The sequence below is a fragment of the Saimiri boliviensis genome, chromosome 18, assembly GCF_048565385.1.
Source record: "Saimiri boliviensis isolate mSaiBol1 chromosome 18, mSaiBol1.pri, whole genome shotgun sequence".
In the NCBI taxonomy this organism is placed as follows: domain Eukaryota; kingdom Metazoa; phylum Chordata; class Mammalia; order Primates; family Cebidae; genus Saimiri; species Saimiri boliviensis.
The window spans coordinates 12141210-12154210 of record NC_133466.1 but is presented as its reverse complement, the minus strand read 5'-3'; the positions used below and the strand labels follow the sequence as shown (position 1 = coordinate 12154210).

General features: G+C 48.1%; 1 protein-coding gene across 1 annotated transcript in view; it reads left to right on the top strand.

Moving 5' to 3' along the window:
• The window catches only part of IFNGR2 (interferon gamma receptor 2), a 31687-nt gene extending 20491 nt beyond the window's left edge, over nt 1-11196 (top strand). The window contains exons 4-7 of the mRNA XM_039480581.2: nt 3021-3169; nt 7914-8067; nt 8445-8602; nt 10189-11196. Of these exons, the coding sequence (XP_039336515.2) occupies nt 3021-3169; nt 7914-8067; nt 8445-8602; nt 10189-10323 (596 nt within the window). The 3' untranslated portion in view covers nt 10324-11196. The remainder of the gene's footprint in view (nt 1-3020; nt 3170-7913; nt 8068-8444; nt 8603-10188) is intronic.
• The last annotated feature ends 1805 nt before the right edge of the window (nt 11197-13001 follow it).

The window sequence follows — 13001 nt, the reverse complement described above, 5'->3', positions numbered from 1 at the left end:
AGAATCAGTAATGGACATGAAGGTGGTTACCGAGTGGAGGGGTGAGATGGTGGTCGGAGGGTGCGGGCTTTGGCATCACCTGCACCTGGGTTCATATCCCAGCTTTGCCACTGACTGGCTGTGTTTCTCTGGGCAAGTAATATCACCTTCGGGCTTCCATTTTCTCATCCGAGAAATGGGGACAACCTTATTTGGTTTTCTGTTTGGGTTTTTTTGTTTTGAGACACCCTCATTCTGTCACCCGGTCTGGAGTGCAGCGGCGCGATCTTGGCTCACTGCAACCTCCGCCTCCCAGGTTCAAGCGATTCTCCTGCCTCAGCCTCCCGAGTAACTGGGATTACAGGCACGCGCCACCATGCCAGGCTAATTTTTGTAATTTTAGTAAAGATAGGGTTTCTCCATGTTGGCCAGGCTGGTCTCAAACTCCTGACTTCAAGTGATCCACCCACTTCAGCCTCCCAAAGCTCTGGAATTACAGGTGTGAGCCACCATGCCTGCTGTGCCCCGCCCACAATACCCTTATTTGGCGGTGACACTGATCCATGAAAGGCTTCATGGAAAGGCCAGTAGCCTGGAGGCTGCACACATTGCCCAGGGTTCCATCGGACCAGCCTTCCTCCAGTGCTATGAGAGGAGACAGATTGTTCTCCCCTCTAGAGACGAGGCTTACAGGGTTGATACCAGATTCCAGGCTGGGACTGTCTTCACAAGGGCAGGTCTCAGCCCTGTGCATTCAGCCAGGCAGTGGCCACCTGTGGCTGGTGTCCAGACTCCCACGTGCTAATGGAAATATCCAAAGAACGTGTCCTATAGCCAGGCCCTACAGGTGCTTCTGCATACACGTCTGCACGCTCTGCTCACTTAGCTGGGACCAGAGAAGCTGGAGAATGTGTATTTTGTCACTAGTAGTCAATCCACAAACATCACTATGGCTGGTGGTGGGCCAGGCCTGCCCTTGCTTCTGCCACTGGGCGTTGTCTGGACTTAGCACCTCCACCAGAACGAATGGGAGGGCACAGATACAAACCCAGCAGTTCTTTTGCATGGAGAGAAGTTTGGCCAGATCATGCACTTCTCCCTCGCCAACTTGGAGTGCCCAGGGGAGAGAAGCCAACTTCGATGTTGTGAACCCACAGTGATATGATTGTCTCTCGGTATAAAACATGCAGACATAGGGCTCTTAGAGCTTCCAGGACCCAACCTGTACTTTGATCTGAGTTCCTGTGGTGAATGATAGAATGTACATGCTTACTTAATAAATGCTTTATAACCCTCATTGATAGCACATTATGAGTCACAGTTCTAGCCTGACCTGTGAATTCTGTGAAAAGCCTTAACAAATAGACTTACCATGGTGATACTTCTCAGTTACTGTGTTTAAATACAGCATGGGCTTGGCGGCTCACGCCTGGAATCCTAGTACTTTTGGGGGTCAAGGCAGGAGGATCATTTGAGCCCAGGAGTTCAAGACTAGCCTCGACAACATGGCAAAACTTCAGCTTTACAAAAAAAAAAAAAAAAAATTAGCTGGGCGTGGTGGCACGGGCCTGTAATCTCAGGTACTTGGAGGGCTGAAGTGGTTGGGTCACTTGAACCTGGGAGGTGGAGGTTGCAGTGAGCCACGATTGCACTGCTGCACTCCAGCCTGGGCAATAGACAAAGACCCTGTCGCAAAAAAAAACTTTTTAAATAAATCAATAAACATAGTATTACAAGAAGCTAGGAGACAAATGTACATAAAGTTTATAAATACCACTTTTGCTCAGTTATATAGGAATTTTGTATATATATATTGTAGTTAAGGGCTAACAAAATCATTTCCCCTCTGCATGAAAACTTGACCTTCGGTTAACCCTCCAGTTTTGTTTCTCTGGAAATCCGACAATAAAGGTGCCATGTCCCCCATGTTACTAGGTGGCACTGCTTATGGTCACATGGCCCCTGACTGGTAACCTGCATCTCAGCTGTGAAAATCCTAAATACCTGGTAGAAAGCCATATCTGTGGGATCTGCTGAGCACAGTGATTCCTGTAATTGGGCATGTCCTTTGCAGAAGCCCTGGAGACAACTCCTAGGGAGTTGTTATAAGAGACATTGGCTCTGGTGGCCTTTCAGTCAGGGAGGCTTTTGCACCTGCCTGGTGAAATGTCTCCTCCTGGCACTGGAGCGGCCTCCTGCGGAGCCAGAGGGATTTGCTCTGGGCCACACTGTGGATGCCTCAAGCCCTCTCCTTCCACCTGGAGGCTGACTTGAAGGCAGCCTCTTGCCTAGAGCAGCCTCTTACAGTCTTGTGCGTCCAGAGTCAACCCCACTGCAAATATAAATACAAATATGGCTGGACACGATGACTCACGCCTGTAATCACAGCACTTTGGGAAGCTGAGGTAGGCAGACCACCTGAGGTCAGGAGTTTGAAACCAGCCTGGCCAAAATGGTGAAACCCAGTCTCTACTGAAAATACAAAAATTAGCCAGGTATGGTGATGGGTGCCTGTAATCCCAGCTACTTGGGAGGTTGAGGCAGAAGAATTGCTTGAACCTGGGAGGCAGAGGTTGCGGTGAGCCGAAATCGTACCACTGCACTCCAGCCTGGGTGACAGAGCAAGAGTCCATCTCAAAAATAAATAAATACATTTAATTAAATAAATAGGCCAGGCACGGTGGCTCACACCTGTAACCCCAGCACATTGGCAGGCTGAGGCAGGTCAATCAAGAGGTCAGGAGTTCGGGACCAGCCTGGCCAACGTGATGCAACCTTGTCTCTACTAAAAATCCAAAAATTAGCCAGGCAAGGTGGCATGCGCCTGTAATCCCAGTTACTTGGGTGGTTGAGACAGAATTGCTTGAACCTGGGAGGTGGAGGTTGCAGTGAGCTGAGATCACGCCACTGCACTCCAGACTGGGCGACAGAGCAAGACTCCATCTCGAAAAAATAATAACAATAATAAATAAAAATATGTATGTGTGTATGTATCTACACACACTATATATAATGGTTTTCTCTTTGTAATTCTTTTTCAGTGACTGTCGGGCCTCCAGAAAACATCGAGGTGACCCCAGGAGAAGGCTCCCTCATCATCAGGTTCTCCTCTCCCTTTGACATCCCTCATACCTCCACAGCCTATTTTTGGTACTATGTCTATTACTGGGAAGAAGCTGGAGTCCAAAAGGCAAGAGCATGTTCCTTTTTTGTTTATATTTTCTTTCCTTTGCCGTTTCTGTCTTAGCAAAAGAAAAACATCTTTAACATGGGCTAGAACAGGGCGTCCCCGTGTCCCCATGGAGGCTGAGTCCTGAGCCTGTTTCCATGATCCTCTTCAAGACCTGTTTTCCCACTCCATGTGCTGAGACCTCCCTCCGCCAGGTCCATCTGAAGGGCTGGCCGCCCTTTGATGCCAGTCTGTTTCGCTTGCGAGGGGTCCACACTTGGCTGGTGCCCTGCTCACAATGCCTTTGCCACGCTCTGCAGTTTGGAGGAGGTTTTAGCGGGCCTGGTTCTCCATGGGGAATCCATGACTACAGCTCACAAGGCTTAACTGTATAAACGTCTCAACAGTTTGTGAGGAGGGCACATGTGAAATAGGGGGAAGGCCCACTGGAGGGAGAAGGAGCCTTCCAGAGAGCAGTACCAGCAGCTGTGAGAAGGCATGGCACGTGTGGAGAACTGCAGGTGCTTAGATTGGTCAGAAACGCAAGTCACAAGGGACTGTGGCAGGTGGTCACATTGACAGAGGTGTGTGAGATCAGAGGGGCCTCGTCAGCCTCGGGGAGTACAGGACAAAACAGGGTGGCCTTGAAGCTTCTCCAGGGCCTAAATTATCCCAGCTGCATTTAATGAGGTTGTTTTCTATGTGAACTTCATGATTTCCTAAAGTCAACTTTTGGATGATAATAGCGTACATTTATTGAGAGCGTCCCTTATGTTTGGCTCTGGGCCAGCATTTTAGACACTTCATCTCATTTCATCTTTTTTGTTTTGTTTTGTTTTTTTGAGATGGAGTTTCACTCTTGATGCCCAGCTAAGTGTTGTATTTAGTAGAGAGGGGGTTTCACCATGTTGGTCAGGCTGGTGTCAAACTCCTGACCTCAGGCGATTCGCCCACCTCGGCCACACAAAGTGTTGGGATTACAGGTGTGAGCCACCATGCCCAGCCCATTTCATCTTTATACCAACCTGTTTTGCAGAAAGGGAATCCAAGTCGTTAAGTCACTTGCCCCAGGTCAGTCCTGAACCACTGGCAGAGCAGAGCATAGTCATCTAGCTTCAGAGCCCTGCTCTTGACCACCATGTTTTTCTGCCACATACTTTATATCTGCACTTCTTCATTTTTTTTTTTAATTACTGTTTTTTTTTTGAGAGCGTCTCACTGTCACCCAGGCTGGAGTATGGTGGTACGATCTCAGTCACTGCAACCTCCGCCTCCTGGGCTCACACGGTCTACCCACTTCAGCCTCCTGAGTAGCTGGGACAGGCTTGTACCACCACACCTGGCTAATTTCTTTAAATTTTTTTTGTAGAGATGGGGTTTTGCCATGTTGCCCAGGGTGGTCTCGAACTCCTGGTCTCAAGTGATCTGCCCACCTCGGTCTCTGAAAGTGCTGAGGTTACAGGCATGAGCCCCTGTCCCCAGCCTCCTCTTCATTTCATTATGGGGAGTATGAAACTGGGAAGGGTGAGACTCATTGAAAAACAGATGTAGCATCTAGGAAATAGGGAAAAATACTTTTTCTAAATCAGAGCTCAAGATCTGGGTTGATTAGGATAGAGGGAGCCTGGCAGATTCCAGGAGTCTATCCTCACCCACCGGATATGGTGCTGGCAACGCAGGAGATGGGGCGGGTGCTCTGGCCATGTTATTCTCCACCCTCTGGCTGGTTTCTTCGCTCAAGGGCACCGTGTGGCCGAGCTCCCTCCCCAAGAGCCTACCCATACTTCTGGTTTTTTAGGATGGAGATCCTCTGCTTCTCTACACTGTCAGCCTCCAGAGGGCAAGTTGCACTTGCATCCTAGAGGTGGGCAGGGCCGCCCAGCACTAGAGGACTCTGCTCCAGGTCCCTGGGGCCAGCCTCATTGATCAGTGTGCCCTAATGAAGAGCGCACACAACAGGCTTCCACTGCCTTCTAGCTCCACGTCACTTAGCCTCTCTGGGCTGCAGCTTCCTTGTGTATAAAATGAAACAACCGAGCTATAAGCTAGAGCCTGTGAAGAGGAGCAGCTGTGAGGGATCCCAAGCCCCTTTCCCCATTTGACCAAAGCCTCTGTACTTGGCATCCATGATCAAAAGGTTAAAGGATGAAAATGACTCTGAAAGCCACAGATAGGATCTTTGTTTCAGCTGTGAGTCTGTGTGTTAAGGTCCCCAAAACCCACCCCTAGGCCACTCAAAGGACTCCCAGGACTCAGCAGAGTCACACTCTGATTTCTTTTTTTCTTTTTGTTTTGAGACAGAGTTTCACTCTGTTGCCAGGCTGGAGTGCAGTGACACAATCTTGGCTCATTGCAACCTCTGCCTCACGGGTTCAAGCGATTTTCCTGCCTCAGCCTCCCGAGTAGCTGGGATTATGGGTGCCCACCACCACACCTGGCTAATTTTGTATATTTTTAGTAGAGATGGGGTTTCACTGTGTTGCCCAGGGTAGTCTCGAACTCCTGACCTCAAATGATCTGCCTGCCTTGGCCTCCCAAAGTGCTGGGATTACAGGTGTGAGCCACCACACCTGGCCCACACTCTGGTTTCCTACAGCAAAAGGATGCAAAGCAAAATCAGCAAAGGGAAAAGACTCATGGAGGAAGGTCCGCAGGGCCTGAGGTCGCTTCCAGGAACCCTCCCCTAGCTGAGTGTCCAGGACGCACTTCATTCCTCCACCAGCAAGCTGTGACTGCACATGAGAACTGTTATCTGCCAGGGAGGCTTATGAGAGACCTAGTGCCCAGGGAATTTACTGGGGGCTAGACACATAGGCACCCTCTATCTAGCATATACCAAAATTCCAACCCCCAGAAGGAAAGCAGATGTTCCTCATAAAGAAGCCACATTGTTTGTGCAAACAGTGTAGGGACAGTAAGCCACCTTACCAGTTTGAGAATGGGAGGGATAAACCTGAAATCCAAATTCCCAGGCTGGGTGCAGTGGCTCACACCTGTAATCCCAGCACTTTAGGAGGCCGAGGCGGGCAGATTACTTGAGGTCAGAGGTTCGAGACAGGCCTGGCCAGCATGGTGAAAACCTGTCTCCACTAAAAATACGAAAATTAGCCAGGCGTGGTGGCAGGCACCTGTAATCCCAGTTACTTGGGAGGCTGAGGCAGGAGAATTGCTTGAACCCAGCAGGCAGAGGTTGCAGTGAGCCAAGATCACGCCACCGCACTCTGGCCTGGCAACAGAGTAAGACTCGGTCTCAAATATAATAATAATAATAATAATAATAACAACAACAATAACAACAACATGTTCTGTATTTGATTGATCTGCCTTTTCCAGTCAACAATTTAGCCGCCTTACCTTTCCATATTTTCAAGCATATGTGATGCCACCATTTCTTGTGGCTGCAGTGATTTATAGTGTATCTCAAAATTAGAAAACAGTTCTTTGCAAGGAACCCTATGCTGCCATAATAGGGTGTCACTCACTGTTTTTCACTTCAGTATGGGACAGTGACAACTTTGGCAAGACAAGAGTGAGGAGCCATTGCCTGGATGACCAGGCGGGGAGGCGGCAAGGCCTGCTGGGGGCAGCAGGGCACGTGGGGAGGGCACAGAATCCTCCTGGCGTCTGGGGTCCAGGCGTCTCCTGATGACACAAATCCCTAAGGCCATCAAGCACATTTTGGTCAAGCTAGAAGCAGGCTGGGAATGCAAGGAACATTCTTTCTTAGAATAATTTTATCTTTGTTGACTAACTTGAGGTAGATTAACCATGAAATACAAAATGTTGGCTGGGCCTGGTGGCTCCCGCCTGTAATCCAGCACTTTGGGAGGCTGAGGCAGGTGCTTCACCTGAGGCCAGCAATGCAAGACCAGCCTGGGCAACATGGTGAAACCCTGTCTCTACTAAAAGTACAACAATCAGCTGGGCATGGTGGCAGGTGCCTGTAGTCCCAGCTACTCGGGAGTCGGAGGCAGGAGAATCACTTGAATTGGGGAGGTGGAGGTTGCAGTGAGCCGAGGTCACACCACCAATGCACTCCAGCCTAGGCAATGAGAGTGAAACTCCATCTCAAAAAAAATACACACACATACACACACACACACACACACACACACACACACACAAAATGTTAGTTTATTTTGAGATGGAGTCTTGATCTATCACTCAAGCTGGAGTCTTGCTCTATCACTCAAGCTGGAGTGCAGGGACACAGTATCTGCTCACTGCATCCTCCACCTCCTGGTACAAAGGATTCTCCTCCCTCAGCCTCCCATGTAGCTGGGATTACAGGTGCATGCCACCACACCCAGCTAATTTTTATATTTTTCGTAGAGACAGGGTTTTGTGATATTGGCCAGGCTGGTCTTGAACTCCTGACCTCAGGTGATCCGCCCACCTTGGCCTCCCAAACTGCTGAGATTACCAGGCATGAGCCACCGCATCTGGCCCAAATGTTAATTTTAATGGAGAAAAAGGTTATCTTAGAAATTGGGATTTAGTAAAGTCTAGTTACTACAATGGGCCCTCTGAGACCTCACAGCCAGAAACACAGTTCTAAAGCCGTCAGCCTCTTTGGCACACAGCACACCAATTTTCACACACAAAATGTGTCCGCTGCCAGCCAGTGACCTGCTCAAAATAGCATCTCGTTCTCCTTTGGCTTTCGCTTTCACAGTGAATTTCGGGAAGCATCAGAACAGTTGGATGCAGCTTGGCCTTGTTCATTCAGGTGATTTACGTGTGTGCTTGTCGTGTTTATTTCTAGGTCAAAGGCCCTTTCAGAAGCAACTCCATTTCATTGGGTAACTTAAAACCCTTCAGAGTATACTGTTTACAAGTCCAGGCACAACTGCTTTGGAACAAAAGTAACGTAAACGGGCACTTAAGCAACACATCTTGCTACAGAATCATGGCAGATGGTAAAATATACCTTCTTATGTCCTTTCTGAACGGGGAAAAGAATACTCCTCCAATAGTGAAACTGAGGAATGCTTATGAGGTCATGGGTGGTGGGAGTGGGGAGACCCAGTGAGAAGAGCACATTGAGCTGCAGGGATAATGAGCTTGTCCTGCGATCTGCAGTAGCAGAGGCTGCCAGACACCTACCACTTGCTTTATTTCATTACAGGATTGACTTTAGCTATCACTGTAAGCATACCAGGTTGGGGCAGGGTAGGGGGACTTGTCCATTTTACTAGGACAGGAATGCTCTTCAAGCAGCATGGACGAAACGTTAGCTGATGTTTGTGTTGTGTGTAGGATGGTCATTCTGTTCACCTTCGGGTCCTCTTTTTAGCCTCCACCAAGCTTCAGCAAGTCATCCTGATCTCTGTGGGAGCATTTTCGTTGATGTTGGTGCTGGCAGGGGCCTGTTTCTTCCTGGTCCTGAAATACAGAGGCCTGATTAAATACTGGTTTCACACTCCACCAAGCATCCCGTTACAGATAGAAGAGGTATGTGTGCACACAGCTTATTTTTCCTTTTTCTTTTTCTTTTTTAGGTGGAGTCTCACTCTGTCACCCAGGCTGGAGTGCAGTGATAACATCTCTGCTCACTGAAACCTCCGCCTCCTGGGTTCAAGCAATTCTCCTTCCATAGCCTCCCAAGCAGCTGGGATTACAGGTGCACCACCACAGCCTGCTAATTTTTTGTATTTTTAGTAGAGATGGGGTTTCACTGTGTTGGCCAGGCTGCTGGATGCAGTGGCTCATGCCTGTAATCCCAACATAACATTTTGGGAGGCTGAGGCAGGCAGATCACCTGAGGTCAGAAGTTCAAGACCAGTCTGGCTAACATGGCGAAACTCCGTCTCCACGAAAAACATAAAAAATTAGCTAGGCATGGTGGTGCGTGCCTGCAATCCAAGCTATTCGGGAGGCTGAGGCAGGAGAACCGCTTGAACCTGGGAGGCAGAGGTTGCAGTGAGCTCAGATCATGCCACTGCACTCCAGCCTGGGTGAAAAAGAGACTCTGACTCAAAAAAAAAAAAAAAAAGTGTTTCATTGTTGGAAAAAAAAGAAAAGTTAACACAAAAATTAGCTGGGCGTGGTGGTGCACGCCTGTAATCCTAGCTACTCAGGAGGCTGAGGCAGGAGAATAGCTTGAACCCAGGAGGCAGAGGTTGCAGTGAGCTGAGATCTCTTCACTGCACTCCATCCTGGGCAGCAGATCAAGACTCAGTCTCAAAAAGAAAAAAAAAGAAGTTATGTCATTGGTGGACAGAATCAATTTATACCTGAATAAAATACAACTATACCAATTAAAACTACAGTAGGCAGACGTGGTAGCTCACACCTATAATTCCAGCACTTTGGGGGGCTAAGGTGAGCAGATTATTTGAGGTCAGGAGTTCAAGAGCAGCCTGGCCAACTTGGTGAAACCTTTTCTCTACTAAAAATAACAAAAATTAGCCGGCTTGGTGATGCCTGCCTGCAATCCTAGCTACTCGGGAGGCTGAGGCAGGAGAATCGCTTGAACCCTGGAGGCAGAGGTTGTAGTGAGCCACGATCGCGCCACTGCACTCCAGCCTGGGTGAAAGAGAGGCTCTGACTCCAAAAAAAAAAAAATTGTTTCATTGCTGAAGAAAAGAAAGAGAAGTTATGTCATTGGTGGACAGAGTCAACTTACACCTGAATAAAATAACAACTATACCAACTAAAACTACAGTAGGCCAGGCGAGTGGCTCACGCCTGTAATCCCAACACTTTGGGAGGCTGAGGTGGGTGGTTCACTTGAGGTTAGGAGTTAGAGACCAGCCTGACAAACATGGTGAAACCCCATCTCTACTGAAAGTACAAAAAATTAGCCAGGCATGATGGCAGGCACCTGTAGTCCCATCTACTTGGGAGGCTGAAGCAGTAGAATCGCTTGAACCTGGGAGGCAGAGGTTTCAGTGAGCCAAGATCACACCACTACACTGTTCAGCCTGGGTGGCAGAGTGAAACTCCATCTCAAAAAAAAAAAAAAAAAAACTAAAGTAAAAGGTCTGGTATAATGAACTGGTAAGCTAATTACAATTTTGCTTTTTAATCTCCCCAAGTATTTAAAGGACCCTGCTCAGCCCATTTTGGATGCCTTGGACAAGGACAGCTCACCAAAGGATGACGTCTGGGACTCTGTGTCCATCATTTTGTTTCCAGAAAAGGAGCAAGAAGATGTTCTCCAAACACATTGAACTAAAGCATGGGTGTAGCCCACCAGCCCCCTGGAAGAGGCCATCAAGCCAGCGGAGCTGCTAGAGTTCTGTCTGGACTTTACAGAGACCAGTATTCCCTTTTCCTGCCTCTAAAAGGCATGTCCTCGCCTTGTGAGAGACAGTGGGTCTTGTGGGGGTGACAAGCTTTTCTTTTTTCTTGAAGAATTCTCAAAATCATACAAGTTTCCAGAATGATTCTACGGAGATATCCCAGGAAAATTAAGGCTCCTCTTAAACACTAAAAAGGCATGTAATTGCTTGTTAGCAAAATGGATATGGCACATCTCTGATACATTTTTTATTTTTGGCTGGGCTGAGCGGTGAGAAGACCTGGTCTTCATCTTCTCAGCTTTGGCAAATGAGCCGGAGCCCCTTGGGCAGGTCACACAACCTGTCCCAGCCTGTCCCAGAGAGTGACCTGTGTGGCCCTTCATATTCACAGTGTGCTGGCTTCAAATGTAATTAATCCTGTAAATATATTTCTAGTAATTTAAGATTTTTTTTTTTCTTTTTTTTTTGAGATGGAGTCTTGCTCTGTCGCCAGGCTGGAGTGCAGTGGTGCAATCTCAGCTCACCGCACCCTCCACCTCCTGGCTTCAAGCTACTCTTCCGCCTCAGCCTCCCGAGTAGCTGAGACCACAGGCGTGTGCCACCATGCCTGGCTAATTTTTGTATTTTTAGTAGAGACGCGGTTTCACCATGTTGCCCAGGATGGTCTTAATCTCTTGACCTCATGATCCACCCGCCTTGGCCTCCCAGAGTCCTGGGATTACAGGTGTGAGCCACCGCGCCCCGCCAAGATTTTGTTTTTAAGCTAGAAATAAAAGACTGTGTAGTACATGTTTTTTAAAAGTCTGTGTGAAGTCTTTTATTTATTGTAGCCAATTTTCTGCAGTTTCAGCTTTTTAAAATTACTCAATCTAAACTTGTTTTTTCTTTTCTTTTCTTTCTTTCTTTCTCTTTCTTTCTTTCTTTCTTTCTCTTTCTTTTCTTTCTTCTTTTATTTTTTCTTTTTTTTTTGAGACAGAGTTTCCCTCTTGTTGCCCAGGCTGGAGTGTAATGGCACAATCTTGGCTCACTGCAACCTCTACCTCCCAGGTTCAAGCAATTCTTCTGCCTCAGCCTCCCAAGTAGCTGGGACTACAGGCATGCACCACCACATCCAGCTAGTTTTTTGTATTTGGTAGAGATGGGTTTTCACCATGTTGGTCAGGCTGGTCTTGAACTCCTGACCTCAAGTGATCCACCTGCCTTGGCCTCCCAAAGTGCTGGAATTACAGGCATGAGCCAGCTCACCCGGCCTTATTTTTTTAAATAACACCTGGTAGAGCTACTGAGGCCTCACAGGAACTCAGCAAACACCTCCTGTGGATGTCACTTGATCCTCCAAAAGTTATAAAAGGCTGGGGCCAAGAACAGTGGCTCATGCCTGTAATCCCAACACTTTGGGAGGCTGAAGTGGGTGGATCACTTGAGGCCAGGAGTTCTAGACCAGCCTGGGCAACATAGCGAAACCCTGTTTCTATGAAAAATACGAAAATTAGCCAGGCATTATGGCATGCACCTGTAGTCCCAGCTACTTGGGAGGCTGAAGTGGGAGGATTCTTGAGCCTGGGAGGTGGAGGCTACTGTGAGCCAAAATGGTGCCATTGCACTCCAGCGTGGGATACAGAGCAAGACTCCATCTCAAATAAGAAAAAAAAAAAAAAAAAAAAAAAAAGGCTAGGCATGGTGGTTCATGCCTGTAATCCCAGCACTTTGGGAGGCCAAAGTGAGAGGATCACTTGAGGCCAGGGGTTTGAGAACAGCCTGGGCAACATAGTGAGACTTTGTCTTAACAAAAACATAAAAAATTCTAGTCATAGTGTTGCACACCTAGTTCCAGCTACTCAGGAGACTTATACCAGAGGATCATTCGAGCCTAGGAGTTCAAGGCTGCAGTGAGCAGTGATTGCACCACTACATTCCAGCCGTGGCAACAGAGCGAGAGAGACCCTGTCTCAAAAAGATAGAAGTTATAAAGGGGGTTTGCTGAAGGCACACTGGCACTTCGTTATATGTAACAAGTCACACCGTGTTGACCAAGGCAGGGGGGTTCATGGGCAATAAAGAGAATTAACTAATCAGTAGTAGTGTTATGCAAAGAGCACACACTGGCTCTTTTGTTCAAAGGATACGTATTTAAAATCCATTTATGGCCGGGCACGGTGGCTCAAGCCTGTAATCCCAGCACTTTGGGAGGCCGAGGCGGGTGGATCACAAGGTCGAGAGATCAAGACCATCCCGGTCAACATAGTGAAACCCCGTCTCTACTAAAAATACAAAAAATTAGCTGGGCATGGTGGCACGTGCCTGTAATCCCAGCTACTCGGGAGGCTGAGGCAGGAGAATTGCCTGAACCCAGGAGGCGGAGGTTGTGGTGAGCCGAGATCGCGCCATTGCACTCCAGCCTGGGTAACAAGAGCGAAACTCTGTCTCAAAAAAAAAAAAAAAAATCCATTTATAGGCCAGGCTCGGTGGCACACGCCTATAATCCCGCACTTTGGGAGGCTGAGGCGGGCAGATCACCTGAGGTCAGGGGTTCAAGACCTGCCTGGCCAACGTGGTGAAACCCCATCTCTAAAAGCACAAAAAGCCAAGTGTGATGGCAGGCGCCT